Source organism: Danio rerio, chromosome 6 (assembly GCF_049306965.1).
Source record: "Danio rerio strain Tuebingen ecotype United States chromosome 6, GRCz12tu, whole genome shotgun sequence".
In the NCBI taxonomy this organism is placed as follows: Eukaryota; Metazoa; Chordata; class Actinopteri; order Cypriniformes; family Danionidae; genus Danio; species Danio rerio.
Genome location: NC_133181.1, coordinates 13,796,855 through 13,811,605, shown reverse-complemented (window position 1 = coordinate 13,811,605; position 14,751 = coordinate 13,796,855). Strand labels below are relative to the sequence as shown.

Below are 14,751 nucleotides of genomic sequence, written 5' to 3'. Positions count from 1 at the left end.
TATTTAAATATGCAAATATTTAGATCTCTTTTATACAAGAGCTATATACAAGGCTAAATATAAAATTAAACAATTACTATAAAATACAAAATATAATCTAATAAAATAGTATAAAACAAATATTATACTCTCTTATAGTATATGTATGAACATTGTTAGTAAAATTGTGTAAAATGAACTATGTAAATTAAAGTATTATACTCAGTTTTCTAAACACACAAATAATACATATAAAATTGAATATAAGAAATATTAAATAAAATACAAAGTTTAAAATGTTGAAATGTAATCAAATTCTAAATATAACAAAATAATATATATAAAACAAACATGTATTTATGTTTGTATATAAAATGTAATTAATTGAATAATGACAGATAACTAGATTATACAGTGGGAAAATAGATAATATATTTTATATAGATTATAATAATATAATATATTTTATATAGAATAAATTGTAAATCAGTTATCAGATATTTTTTTCTAAATGGAAGTGTTTCACGTCTGCTCTGATAGCAGTGTTTTTAAATCATCCTCGGTGTTTTTCTTCAGCGTCTCCTTATGTTGTCATTCCATCAGTCTGCCGCATGAGGACGCTTCGCCTCTTTTCTTTTATAAATCGGCCCCCACATCGAACAATCGGATCCCGGAGACAATCTGAAGAAGACGAGGCGTTTCCAGTCGCTGTCTGGTCTGCTGTGCCTTCCTGACCGTCTCACGTCGCCCTTCTCCATGATCGGAATACGAAAGGAAAACCGCTAAACGAACAATTTCCCAGCTCGGTGGATCATGGAAACGGAGAAAAACCCTGAAACGAAGATCAAAAGATAACGTAAGGCGAGGAATATGACGACAAATGGACATATTTTTAACAGTCGGCGATCTCGAAGCGGATGTTTCCCTCTTCAGAAACTGTGTGTTACCATCCAGGAGGCTCGCGGAGTCGGGATGTCCCATATAACTGCGCTAAACTCCGATTAGGCAAATGTATGGGACTCGTGCTCTGGAACAAAGGGGAAAACAAAGTTTGACGTGATTTGTTAATTAGCTTCGTTACTACAGACACAGACTGCCAGTAGTCAGATTTCACACTCATCAGCTTACATTTTATGGGGGAAAAAACTAAACAAAACAATGAAGCTTACCGCAAGAAGATAGTTTTCATACTATTTTATAGCCATTCTGAAAGGATGAACATCAGCTTTTGAAAAATATATATGATGCTGGAGTCTCCAAAGCACACATCTTCTTGCCTGGTTGGACTCTGAAACCTGGACAGCTGTATAATTAATTGAGGATAAAGCCGAATATACTGTATTTGAAGAAAAAGGAGAGAAAAAACATGGCAGTTGAAGGCCGAATAACAATTCTTGACGTTGGACTGATTGCCATGGTGGTTCTTCTGGGTCCTGTGGCTGGTAAGTAGTAGTTAACAGATAGTAGCAATAGAAAAAATGACAGCAAATATTATAGAATTACAGTAGAATTGCTGTCCACACCCTGGTTTTCCAAATCCCTCCACATCCTCTCAAAGTCAAGGCGTAATTAATTGTATGTTACAGTGTGTGTGTGTGTGTGTGTGTGTGTGTGTGCGCGCGTCCTGTCAGTGTTGTGGTGAATTCACTGCCACCCACATCCATCAGGAACTCTTCATTTCCTGAGAGTGAGTGCTTGTGTATTTGTGGATAAAAGTAACAAAGCGAGGTGTGAGAGTCAGTAAAACCACACTTTTTATGTTGTTGTGTGTGGATGTATGTGTCTACACACACACAATCACACACACATTAAGTGTAAATGTGGATTTATGTTTTTTTCCCTATTTATTTTAACCAAAACAGTATTTTTTGTTGACCTATTGTCATTTTATTTTATTTATTATATATATTTTTTTACAAATAAATGCTGTAATAATCGATTTAGTAATATCTAATTGAAAATGTGGAAATTATAAATACACATTAACAGTAGCTTACATAATTCATTTCATTTTCTTGTGGGCTTAGTCCCTTTATTATTAATCCGGTGTTGCCACAGCGGAATGAACGTTAACTTATCCAGCAAGTTTTTACGCAGCGGATGCCCTTCCAGCCGCAACCCATCTCTGGAAAACATCCACACACACATTCACACACACACTCATACACTACAGACAATTTAGCCTACCCAATTCCCCTGTACCGCATGTCTTTGGACTGTGGGTGAAACTGGAGCACCTGGAGGAAACCCACACTAACGCAGGGAGAACATGCAAACTCCACACAGAAAAGCCAACTGAGCCGAGGCTCGAACCAGCGACCCAGCGACCTTCTTGCTGTGAGGCAACAGCACTACATACTGCGCCACTGCTTCGCTGTATAAAAAATTAAATTAAATTAAAATATAAGCACAGATAATAAAGAAATAATCAGTGCTTTATGTTTTTTTGGAGGAAAATTACAGTATTGAGGTAAAGAAATTTAATTATAAAATCTAAAATGACACTTTATAGTCTTCATTTGAAATTATGAATACACATTAACAGTAGTTTATACAATAATACACATTAGCACTTTACAAGCATGTACATATTAATTTAAGAGCAAAAATAACTTTGATACAGTCTCTTCCAGGGCTGCTCAATATATCGTTTAAGCATCGATATCACAATATGTGTATCTGCAATAGTCACATTGCTTTATTAGATTATTTATTAAAGATTAAAATATAAATATGTCATTTTAATATGATTGTATAAAATATTTAAACAATGATGATTGTGTTATTTTGTTCGATTGTTAATTTTTGTATTTGAATACTGTTAAATAAGCATAAAACATTGTTTATTTCACTTTTATTTTTGCTCCGTAGTATTTATATGTGATGTTAATTTCTTCCAGTTAATGCAGATTACCCAAGTCGTACTCAAGAAATCTGTCCAAATAGAGCTATTCAAATCATCTGGTGAAATTATACTCATATCGTGGCAAAACAAACTAATGCAATGTAAGATTTTTTTAAATTGTGCTGCTGTAATCTCTTTATTGTTTTTATTACAGAGCTGTAGTGCCCTGCATAAATGAATCCATTTAAAAGAAATGTATTTATCTGTGAATTGTTATCCAATTTAACAGCAAAAATCAGTACAAGGCACTCAAAAAATGTGGAAAATATCAAAAAGTCTTTATTCACATGGCTAAAGCTTAAAAACTAAACAAAAAACAAAACAGGTTTTTAAGGATTAGCCATGTGAATAAAGGTTTTTAAAATATTTTTACCCAAAGAGCTCCATATTTGGCTTCAGTACTGACTTATTTAATGCATATGTGCACATGTAATATTGTATAGCTTCCTATTGAAAATATGAATTTAAAAGAGAGATTTGTGACGGGTGTACTTATATATGCTGAGCACTGTATGTCTCTCCTTGTGTGTGTGTGTTGGCTCTGGCACAAGCCCCTGAGCTGCAGTAAAGGGCTACTGAGCATCAAACAGATAAGATAAGAACTGACCCTGCTCATGGTTCATGTGCGGAGAATAAAGGCTAAACACTGATTAGCTGAAAAGACAAGCATGAAACTTAATTTTGCATTTTGCGGTTTGATGCTTAAAAGGCTACATTATGGCTGGCAGATTGGCCTTCTCTCCGCAGCTCACCCTGCAGTCTGACCGTACATGCTGGAACAAGAGCCAAATTTCAGCTCGGACAGATATCTGAGTACAGTGCAGCACTCAGGAGCTGCAGATCATAGGCAGAGCCCGATTTGTTGCTGCTGTAGTGCCATATATGTCTGATGAGTTGTGATTGTGTCGTTGAAGAGTGCCAAACACAGACCATTTAAAGTCAGATTGATAGATTTATTTTTAACATCGCCAAATATGTAAAATAACCAGCCTGATCTCAGGAGAAAACGTAAGTATTTTACATTTTGTGAGTTTAGTGGCTAATTCGTACGAATTTGTCTGAGGAATTCGTCCCTTTTTGAGGGATGTAAACAAAAACAATAGTCCCAACGTATTTCCTGTTTTACATTTTTAATATCTGTATCTTTCAATAATCCAACAAGAGCCACATATTGATAAATAATTTTATAAGAGCTTTTTTAACATTAAATTATTATTAAATTGCCTCTTGTTACAGTTATGAAATTGTTTGAACAGAACAGAGGCTGGAAAAATCGAAAAGTGGGATGAAGAGGGGGGTTTGGAGCGGAGCGATGCGACCTGCCTGGTCTGTAATATGCACATGGCAATGGCTGTCATCGGAATAGTCGGTGATCAGGGCGTGTTATAGGTTTTACCAAATACCTAAGGACTGGGGGAAGGGGGTGAAATTTCGTAAGTTTTCCGGGAGAAATGACAAAACGAGAGATGAATCTAAAATGCAGGAGACTCCCGGGAAAAACGGGAGTGTTATCAGGTGTGCCCTAAACCCAACCATCATTGGGTGATGAGCAAATCATACTAATTTGTACGAATTAGATCGCACAAATTCATACTAATTAGCCATAAAATCAAAATGTTACGAATTGCCGTGAGATTGTATTGAAAGTAACATGTATGGCAATTAAGTAATTTTTAGGCAACTATTATTAGTTAGTTTTTTAAAGGAGAGATGCGCAATTAAATTGTAAAATACTATATATTTCTCAATGACCTTGATTTGGCAACTAATTAGTTGAATTTTTATATTGGTTTTAGAAATTTGTCTGAAAAAAAGTAATTCTTGTAAAAAATGATAAAAGCACATAAAATTGACAAAAACCCAAGCAAAAAAAAGTGAATATATCAAACGTTAATTCAGTATCATTTTAAATAACGCTGTTATAAATAGTGCAGTAGTAATAATGGTTTAATAATAATTCATTCATTCATTTTCCTTTGACTTAGTCCCTGATTTATCAGGGGTCGCCACTGCGGAATGAACTACTCGGGCAATTTCTTTTGTTTTTTATAACTTTATCCCAAATGATGTTTAACAGATTCAGGAATTTTTAACACTATTTCCTATATAAAAAAAAAAATTCTGGAGAAGTCTGATTTGTTTTATTTTGGCTAGAATAAAAGCAGGTTTAAATATTTTGAAACCTATTTTAAGGTCAATATTATTAGCCCCCTTAAGCTATATATTTTTTGATTGTCTGCAGAAGAAACTATACTGTTATACAATGACTTGCCTAATTACCCTAATTAAGCCTTTGAATCGCACTTCATATCCTAATGCTTGTATTTAGAAAAATAAAGATAAAGATAAAAAAGATTAAAAAAAAATCAGTAGTTAAAAATTATGTTTAGAAATGGGTTGAAAAAAATCTTTCCATTAAACAGAAATTGACGAGAAAAGGGTCGCTAATAATTCAGAAGGGCTAATAATTCTAACTTTAGCTGCAAATGTACAGTTGCAAAGGGAAATAAATACAATAGAATAAAAATAGGAAACAAACTTTACTTTAAGCATCTTCTCTGCTCTGTAGACTTTTGATGTTGAAAACTCTAAAGTTTAACAAAGTGACTTTTACTGACAGCTTAGTTGTTTAAAATAATATAATGTAAATTTATAAGAAATTATGTAAAGAGAAATAAGTCTGTAAAATAACAGAAAATGTACTGGTAGTTTATTACAAGGATTTTTTTACCGTAATATACAAAACCAACACAGACAATATATCACTTTAAACTATTAAAAATGTTAATAAAAGTCACTTTTTCAAACTTTTCAATGTTAAAAGATCCCACAATCCTATTCATAAGCATTAATGAATAGGGAAAAATAAAAACATGAATCTCAAACTGCTATTTTACAGATTTTTTTACAGTGTAGAAAATCAAGATTAATGTAACATAAAACACAATGCCAAAAATCCCCCTCAGTATTATAAAAATAGTTGCTTGATATAATTCAATTGTTGCCTTAATTTCTTAAACTTGTGTGCTTTTTGGCTGAGATGGAATGAACTGCCAAAAGCATTGGGCCTAATGGTAAAGGTCAGTATTTTCATTAAATAATTCACAATATTCAGATTTTTCCCCACCAGACCCTGTCTTTCATTTAAACAAAAGGTGGGTGTAAAAAGTGGGTGATTTTCCACTTTGCGTAAATGCATTTAGATCTGCAACATTTTTCCACCAGAGCTATGTGCATCTGTGTATGAGTGTGTGTGCAGTTTCCTCCCCTATAATTCTCCCTTTGTGTGTGACAGCAATTTTGTGTGTGCTTCCTGAAATAGTTTTTGCATTCCATAGTGAAGGTCTGAGTTTTTGTGTTTTGTGTTTTTTTTTAATACACTGTACATTTGAACTTGAAAACCTCTGCAGGACAGTTTGTGTAATACTGATACAGTTGAATTGTGAAGCACTCAGACAATGTTCTTTCAATTGTGTATTTCTGATTTGTCCTTTACTTTCTGCAGTGTGTTGATAAGGGCGGTTTATCTGTAAGGCTTTGTTTACATACCAAGGTTTAAAGGAATATTTCCCTCCAAAAAGAACAATTTGTCATGAAGTACTCATCTCCGTCTCATTGCAGGCTTTTTTTTTTTGAACAACTGGGCTATTGTCAGCAAAATATCAGTGTTTTGAATAGAAAAGTAGATGGTTAGTCTACAGATTATTGGCTGGTGTGTTAAGTAGACCTAAAAGTAACATCTTCTGTTTCTAGCCTTAAAAATTGACACCAATCTCAAAATAAGTGAACAAGGAGCGGTTTGATTTTTTTGAATGCACAATATATTTGTAAATCCTCCGTAGATTTTCTTTAGGGATGTCCCATATGCCAGTTTCAAACATTGGTATTGGAGTGGCATTGTTTTTAAAAAGCAGACTGTATTAATTGAATGAAGTCTGGTCCTATATATTTAACAAATACTTTTATGTGTGTCGTAAGCAGAGAGCACAGTTTTTGATAAGACTGTCTGCTGTGTGGAAATTAATGATGTAACCGATCACAATACAGTTTTTAAGTCACGGATTGGACCATTTTTCGGATCAGCAAAAAAGGGAGGGGACAAATGTCTGTTGCTTTCCATTTATGCAAAAATATTACTTTGAAAACCATTGGTTTTAACAAACATAACTTAGAACCTGTGAACTTAATAAAAATTAAAATCAAGAAAAAACCAGCTAAAAAAAAAGAAAATATGAAATATGATCTTTGATACTGTTACTGATAATGCTAAGTATAGAAATCTAACGCCTTGTACAACAGATCATATTAATTTTCAATGAATGATTGATTCAACAATTCACACATAAAACTTCATGTTTCATTATAGGTGTATCATTTTTGAAAACCTATTCAGTGACATCATTTTGATGGTTGTTTGTCGCCACCTGATGGTTTCACAATGTAATTGCTACAACATTCACTAGCGTCAAGTTCCATCAAACTGATTTTAATCTTAACCACAAAAATCAGTGTTTATATCTGAACTATAAACTGTTATCCCAGTACTTCTGTGTTATTAGTATGTAACTAACTAAAAAGTGTAAACACGGAATCTCTCACGATCAAACGCAGATTTGAATGCAGCGCTTCGAAGGATTAATAAACATGCAAATCATTATCATTTATTATTCATGTTGCGTGGGATTGAATTGAGATCACAATCTTTTAATGTTTAATTGTGCAGCTTTACGCTGAATGCATTACTGTAGGCTAAACAAGCAGTGAGAGAAAACACCTTTAATCAATAACCTAAAAAAGCATTTAGGTCCCACCACAACTTTTTTTCTACTTCGTTATATTTTACAGGGAAGCCAAAATGCTTTCATATACGTGATTTCAATGATGCAGGAGGCAATCTCTCTGCAATTGCTATAAATGTTGGATTAACCTACAAGTTTAAAAACAGTTATTAATCTGCAGGTCACATGCATTCCGAACTGTGGGTTGTGATCCATATGAAATGGTCCATCAGCAGTGTGTAACTTATGCAGTGCAAGCGTTCTGAAAGGGAGTAGAAACAGAGCTTCATTCAATTCTAACAGTTTGATCTTTCACAGTTATGATGTTTAATTCTCTGCTGGGTAAGTTCACAGATGGTTTATGTGAACTTTGTGCTTTCGATATTACCTTGTATGTATTTGACAGTTTAAACTAAAGGATTAGTTTACCCAAAAATGAATTTTTTTATTATTAATTAAATAAGCTCTCTTAGAGACCCTTTATACTACAAGTGTCGCAAGATGGTCAGTTTCCAGGAACCAAAAACATCCTAAAAGCAGTTCAAGTGTCAACTATAATGTTCTAAAGCAACGAGAACTACGAGCATCACTTATCTTTTGACATATATCCCGGAAGTACTAAAAAAAATGGTTGAATAAAGTCGTAAAATATTGTAAATTATTGTAAATACTTTTACAATGAATATTGAAATGTACAAGTATTTTCGTAGCCTCATATCATCACAATTAAACATTATTTTTGATACCTTTCTGAACATTGAAAGTCACATAAGTGTACCTGTTAACATTGGGATGGGAAAATATGGGATAGCCCCATCCATTTGGGAATGAGTCACGCATCACTAGAAGAACTGACTGTTTTGAGTATTGCATAGGAGGGGCTACGGCGCGATTTTATATTTATTTCAAAGTATTTTCATACCTAAAAAAAATAAAAGCACAAAACAAATTCACAAAAGCAAAGGGCGCCCCCAGGTGGTTCGTCGGTATGGGTTGCGCATAGGAAGGATCGGCTCTTTGATGTTAGTTGCCACCCTTCACAGAAAGATTAAAAATACAGGGAGAAATACAGGAAAATACCTTCACGGCTTGATAAAATTGTAAAATAAATGAGAATCCCAGGGAAAACGGAAGGGTTGACACAGGTATGCACAAGTTTTTGGATTTTACCCAAAATATGTTATTTTGTGTTCCCAAGATGAGGTTTAGAACAACAAGAGGGCGAGTAATTTATTGACAATTAAATTATTCACATAATTTTCATTTTTGGGTGAACTAACTGTTTAGGTGTTATAAGATGCTGAAGAGTTTGGTTTAACACTCACAACATGCACTTCTGATCTATATGGTCAGAATTTAGTATATCAGGGCTTGATATAAAACTCTTGAGAATTTAAACTTCAAGGCTTGAAAATGTATGCACTTAAAAGCTGTATGATGATGAAGAACTGCAATATGCCATGATTGCTATAGAAATTTAGCCAAAATATAACTTTGTTTTGGTTTTATTAACATGTCTGAGACACAGGCTGTAAAGGCTCCGCCTCCTTACAGAAAGGTGTGGCAGGGAGCTGCAGCTCATTTGAATTTTAAGAGACTCATATGAAAATACTGTTTTTGCTTTCACAAAATTAGCACATACAGTGCTCAGCATAAATGAGTTCACCTCTCACAGATCTTGAATTAATATTTTCTACAGAATACTTTACAATAATATATTTGAGCATATATATTATATTAGTCATTACCAAAGCTAAAACTGGAAATATTTGATTCAAAGACACAAAATAACTACTAATATTTATTGACAATGTGTACTTTAGGGTTTGGATTAGGATTTGTTTGGCAATAGTTTCTTGTAGTTAAGCATCATTTTCTGTTTCAGTTTTTACTGCTTTTAAGTAACTTTATAATGTAAGAAGAAAAGTATTATGAAATGTTCTATAGAATAAAGATATTGATGTGAAAAATCTAGACATTTGGATTTTTTAGCTGAACTATCACTTTAAATTAGGGATGCAATGATTAACCGGTTTCTCTATTAACTGAGCTTTAATTTGTAACGGTTAATTAATCGTAACGGCTTCCCAACACCGCATTTCTGCATGGAACTAAACTGCTGCAACTACACAAAGTTATGCAAACTGTGCACTAGCTTAAAGTTTTAAGCTTGTTTACCAAGGCGAATATGTACTCACACTGAATTAACTATGGCTGAGGCTATTAATGACGTTCACGTCGCGTCTTTTGCACTCACAAGTTTTTTATTTCTTTAGACAAATTTTCACCTCGGACAGATTTTATTTATTTATTTGTTTTTTTATTTTTATTTATTGATTCATTGTTCTGTCATTTATTTTCTGTGTAAAATTGTTACTTATGTTTGGGCTCACAGAAATCTGCACGCGCAGAATTTAGCAGATTTCCGCAGATTTTTAGCCTTTCATTCATTTATTCATTTTCTTTTAGGTGTAGTCCCTTTATTAATCTGGGGTCGCCACAGCAGAATGAACCGCCAACTTATCCAGCACGTGTTTTACGCAGCGGATGCCCTTCAAGCCGCAACCCAACTCTGGGAAAAGCAAATCATTAATTCTGTTTGTTTACTTGAATAAATGTGTGTAATAACTATATTTATTCAGTTTTTAAATAATTACAGTAATATTATTGACTAATATGTGAATGTTCATCTGATTTATGTACAATTCAGTTTGTACTGTAATATTTTCTGTTTTTAGTAGATATATTATAAGAGAGACTTGCTTTGTTTGCCAAATAAAGTGAATCTAATTGGATTTAGCATTTTAAACATTAAATAAAAGTTACAAATATATTATTTTTTATTTTGCATATTAAGGTTTTAGTTACGATACTGCCAAAATAATTCAGCAGAAATTTGCTGATTTTTACCAAAATTCTCAGCAGAAATAGCAAAAAACGTCAGCAGATTCCGTCCGGCCCTACTTATATTTAAATGCCAAAAACGTTTTTCGTTTATTTGAAAGTACAAAAAATGGACTATTGTTTGTTTTTATTATTATTTTGTGCTGTATTATGTAGTTTCTGAGCAGTTATGAATAACACTTTAAATTATAAGGAGTTTTCATGTGATTTACCAAACTAGTAGTGTTTCGAAATGAATGAATGCATAATAATCATGTTAACCATGATCTTTCCTCTGACTATAATCGTACAACCAAAATCAATGCATCCCTACTCTAAATACCAACATGTGATGTTCTTTATGCAGGAATTATGGGATGGTGCTAAATGAGTCTAATTCGTCTCTGACTCACACATTCTCTCTCACGCACACAAATGTCTGATTTGGATGATATTTCTGTGTCCTCAAATGGTTAAGTAGAGCAGCTGGGTGGAAGTATGGCCCGATGGACAGATTGGAAGAAAGGCAAGGGAGGGTTTTTTTTTTTTTTGGCTGGAAGCAATAGATGTGAATCAGTATGTAGGTCGTGAGCACATTGATGTGCTTTGTAGCGCTATTAGAAGTGGAGAGTCATGAATTATCCACTTCACTGAGTTGGATTTTGTTTGCTGTTGTGCTGTAGAAGTGCTTCATAAACTGGATTGCAGTGGAATCAGGTTGCCAGAGTTATGATTTAATATTTTGTAGCTTTTTTTTGTTGAGGAGGGCAGTAAAATGCTGGCATGGAGCAGCTAGCCTACTGGACAGCAGTACTTAACATAATCGATTTGATGCGGCAGTGAAAGTGTAATATGTAATTTTTTCTCTCTCTTTTTTTCCCATCTCTTACTTTTTCTTTATACTGCAGCAAGTCAGTTTTTGTCTACTCAGCCTGTCAGAAACCATCATCTTCTTGTACGCACATATACACTTGCTATCCAATGTGCTTGTCACTTGAATACAGAGAGAAATAAATAGAACACAGTCATTATCCCGATCTGTCAGCCTGTGTCAGAGCCTCCCATTGGCTGATGTTCATTAGGCTGATGTGCCAGGCAGTGTCAAAGAACACTATTGGCTGATTCTGTGCAGGGAATAGAATATATCTTTCAGCTTATAAGTGTAAGTGTATGCATCATTGTGTAAATAACATCAATATTTGGGTTATATACACTAGCAGTCAAAATTATGTACGACTTGTCGCCATACAGCAAGAAGGTCGCTGGTTCGAGCCTCGGCTGGATCAGTTGGCATTTCTGTGTGGAGTTTACATGTTCTCCCAGTGTTGGTGTGGGTTTCCTTTGGGTGCTTTTGTTTCCCCCACAGACCAAACACATGCGCTATAGGTGAATTGGGTAAGCTAAATTGTCCGTAGTGTATGTCTGTGAATGAGAGTGTGTGGGTGTTTCTTAGTGATGGGTTGCGGCTGGAAGGGGATCCGCTGTGTTAAACATATGCTGAATAAGTTGGCGGAACTAAGTCTAAAATAAAATTAATGAATGAATAAACATGTAAGACTGGCAACCAGTGGTTTAAGTAGGTATTGCAGTTCCAAATCAAAACACTTTTTCAACTAGCACCCCCTCCGACAAGTCCATGCAAATGTTGGTTGTCAGATTGGTTGACAGATTTGTCCTAAAAACATATTTTCCACGTTAAGAGATTTGTCCTAACCATCACTTTAAGGGCCTACTCACACTATGCCATCCGTACCGTGCCCAGGCCCGTTTCCCGGATCGTTTGAGAAGTGTGAGTGCGCTGAATCGGGCTCAAGCATGGTTCACTTGGCCGGCCCTGGCCCGGTTGGAAGAGGTGTGCCTGAGCGCGGTTCACTTGTGCTTTGGCAAGGTACGCTTGTGTGTGAGTGCAAAACGCGCCAAAGCCCGAAACTGAAAGCGAGACGTGACTTTTAAGACACTGTTTCACATGGATTTATTAATAATTCTTACTGTTCAGTGAACGCAAACTGCCGTAGTTTATTAAAGATGCAAACCCCTCACAGCACGACAGCTGCGCGCCTTCAGCAAACCTCCTCATTCCTGCAGCACGAGAGCTTTATGATTGTTTATGAGCGCCAAAAGTGGCGGATCTGTTCGGCGAACTGTCTGACTGCGTGTCCCCGCATCTCTAAGGACTGTTTGGCGAAATATTTGACGGCATATCAAACGACTGAAACGATATAACTAGAGAAATCTCCACTGTGCTGCTGAGTGAGAGAGCGCTTCTTACTAAACAGCGCAGCAGCGATGACGTAAGCGTGCCGAAGCCCGTTTGTGGTGTGAGTGCTGGCCGTCGGGGGAGACGGGAGGGGGGACAAGCGTGCTTTGGCCCGGTTCGAGGCAACTGTACCTAGTGTGAGTTCGGCCTAAATGTCTATTTTAGAAATGGTTATAGAAACAACAGCATAAACTGCTGACAGTGATCACCTCAGGTACCGATTATGTGCTTGAGGATGCACTCACACTACACTATCTGAACTGTGCTCTGGCATGTTTATTGGTTCGTTTCACAAGTGTGAGTGCTCCGAATCAGGACGGTTGGAAGAGGTGTGCCAGAGAGCAGTTCGGTGTGTGCAAAGTGCGCCTGAGTGCAAAACTGAAGATGCAATGTCACTGTAAGTGACTGTTTCATATGGATTTAGTCATCATTCTTACTTTTTAATGAACGCAAACTGTCCTAGTTTATTAAAGACGCAAACCTCCTATTACCTGCAGCACGAGGACTTTTATGATAATTTATTTCTCTTGTTGCAAAAAGTAATATTTGTATTGATTGTACTATACTTCTATCAGTTTTGTATTTGTATTTGTTGTAATGGACTGTTGTTATTGCAATTAAAAAACAAAAAAACTTATGATAATTTATGAGTGTCAGTAGTGGTGGGTCTGTTCAGCGAAATATTTGACTGCGTGTCACTGCATCCCATTTATTAATTCATTAATTTTCTTGTCGGCTTAGTCCCTTTATTAATCCGGGGTCGCCACAGCGGATTGAACCGCCAAATTATCCAGCAAGTTTCTACGCAGCGGATACCCTTCCAGCTGCAACCCATCTACGGAACACATCCACACACTCGCATTCACACAAGCACACTTATACACTACGGACAATTTAGCCTACCCAATTAACCTGTACCGCATGTCTTTGGACTGTGGGGAAAATCGGAGCACCCGGAGGAAACCCACGCAAACGCAGGGAGAACTTTCAAACTCCAAGACTCAGCAACAGTGTTTGTGTTTGAGCAGTATTTGTAGTCCATGAATCAGTCCTAGAGCAGCTTCAGCTGTGCGAGTGTAATCAGTCTGGATCTAGAACATGTGTGTGAAAGGAGTGCATGTATGAAGTTGTAGTCCATGAACTGGCTGATTTGTAGTTTGTTTGAGTGTGAGTGTTTACCAGCGACCTCTGGTGGATAGATCGCTGGTGAACATGACATTATCCAGTTAGCTTATCATGTATTTTGGCGGACTTGAAACACAGAGAGGAGTTGACCACGGTGATGGGGTACGAGCAAAAAACGCTTCCAGAAAGCTTCAAAAACAGAAGCCAAAGAATAAAATAAACAAGTAAAAAACGGTGAGAATGTGGTAAAACCTGAAAACGTGGTAAAAATCAGACGAGGCCTTTTATTTTTTTCTGGATTGCTATTTAAAACTGTCGATTGGTTTTCGGGAAGTGGGTGGGCGGGTCAATCAGTGCTTTTGAAAATACTATTGGTTGGGTTAAGGGAAGGAGGAGGGTGAGTCAGTCAGCAGATCTGAAAAAGCATACACAGTGGCCTCTGGCGGATTCACAAAAACTGCAAAAAACCTAGCTCCTGGGATGTATTTGGCGCTCTCCAGAAATGTATATAAGGGTAGGTTTTCAGAATGAGCCTGGGTTGACTAATTCAAGGATATAATTATGGTTTTATAGCTTATTTGATGGGGCTGTCTTGTAGGCTTCACCACTCAATGAACGATGTAGACTTGTTTCAAGGCCTTTTTTTTGTAATGCGAGTAACATGCTTGCTAATAATAATATTATCTCTCACATAGATAAAACAACATGAATTATACAAGAATAATATATTATACATTTTCTAAGTGCGTGCACATACACTCCATCAGTTGGAATAATGCAGATGAGCTGAGACATGCATTGTGTGTTTAGCACAGTAAAGCCCC

General features: G+C 35.8%; 1 protein-coding gene across 3 annotated transcripts in view; it reads left to right on the top strand.

The window, feature by feature from the left end:
* The first annotated feature begins 682 nt into the window (after positions 1–682).
* Positions 683–14,751, top strand: part of bmpr2a (bone morphogenetic protein receptor, type II a (serine/threonine kinase)) — a 59,113-nt gene continuing 45,044 nt past the window's right edge. For 2 of the 3 annotated variants that reach the window (XM_005165835.5, XM_073953070.1), the window contains exon 1: positions 683–1,421. In XM_005165835.5, the coding sequence (XP_005165892.1) occupies positions 1,346–1,421 (76 nt within the window). In that variant the 5' untranslated portion in view covers positions 683–1,345. 3 annotated transcript variants of the gene reach the window in all.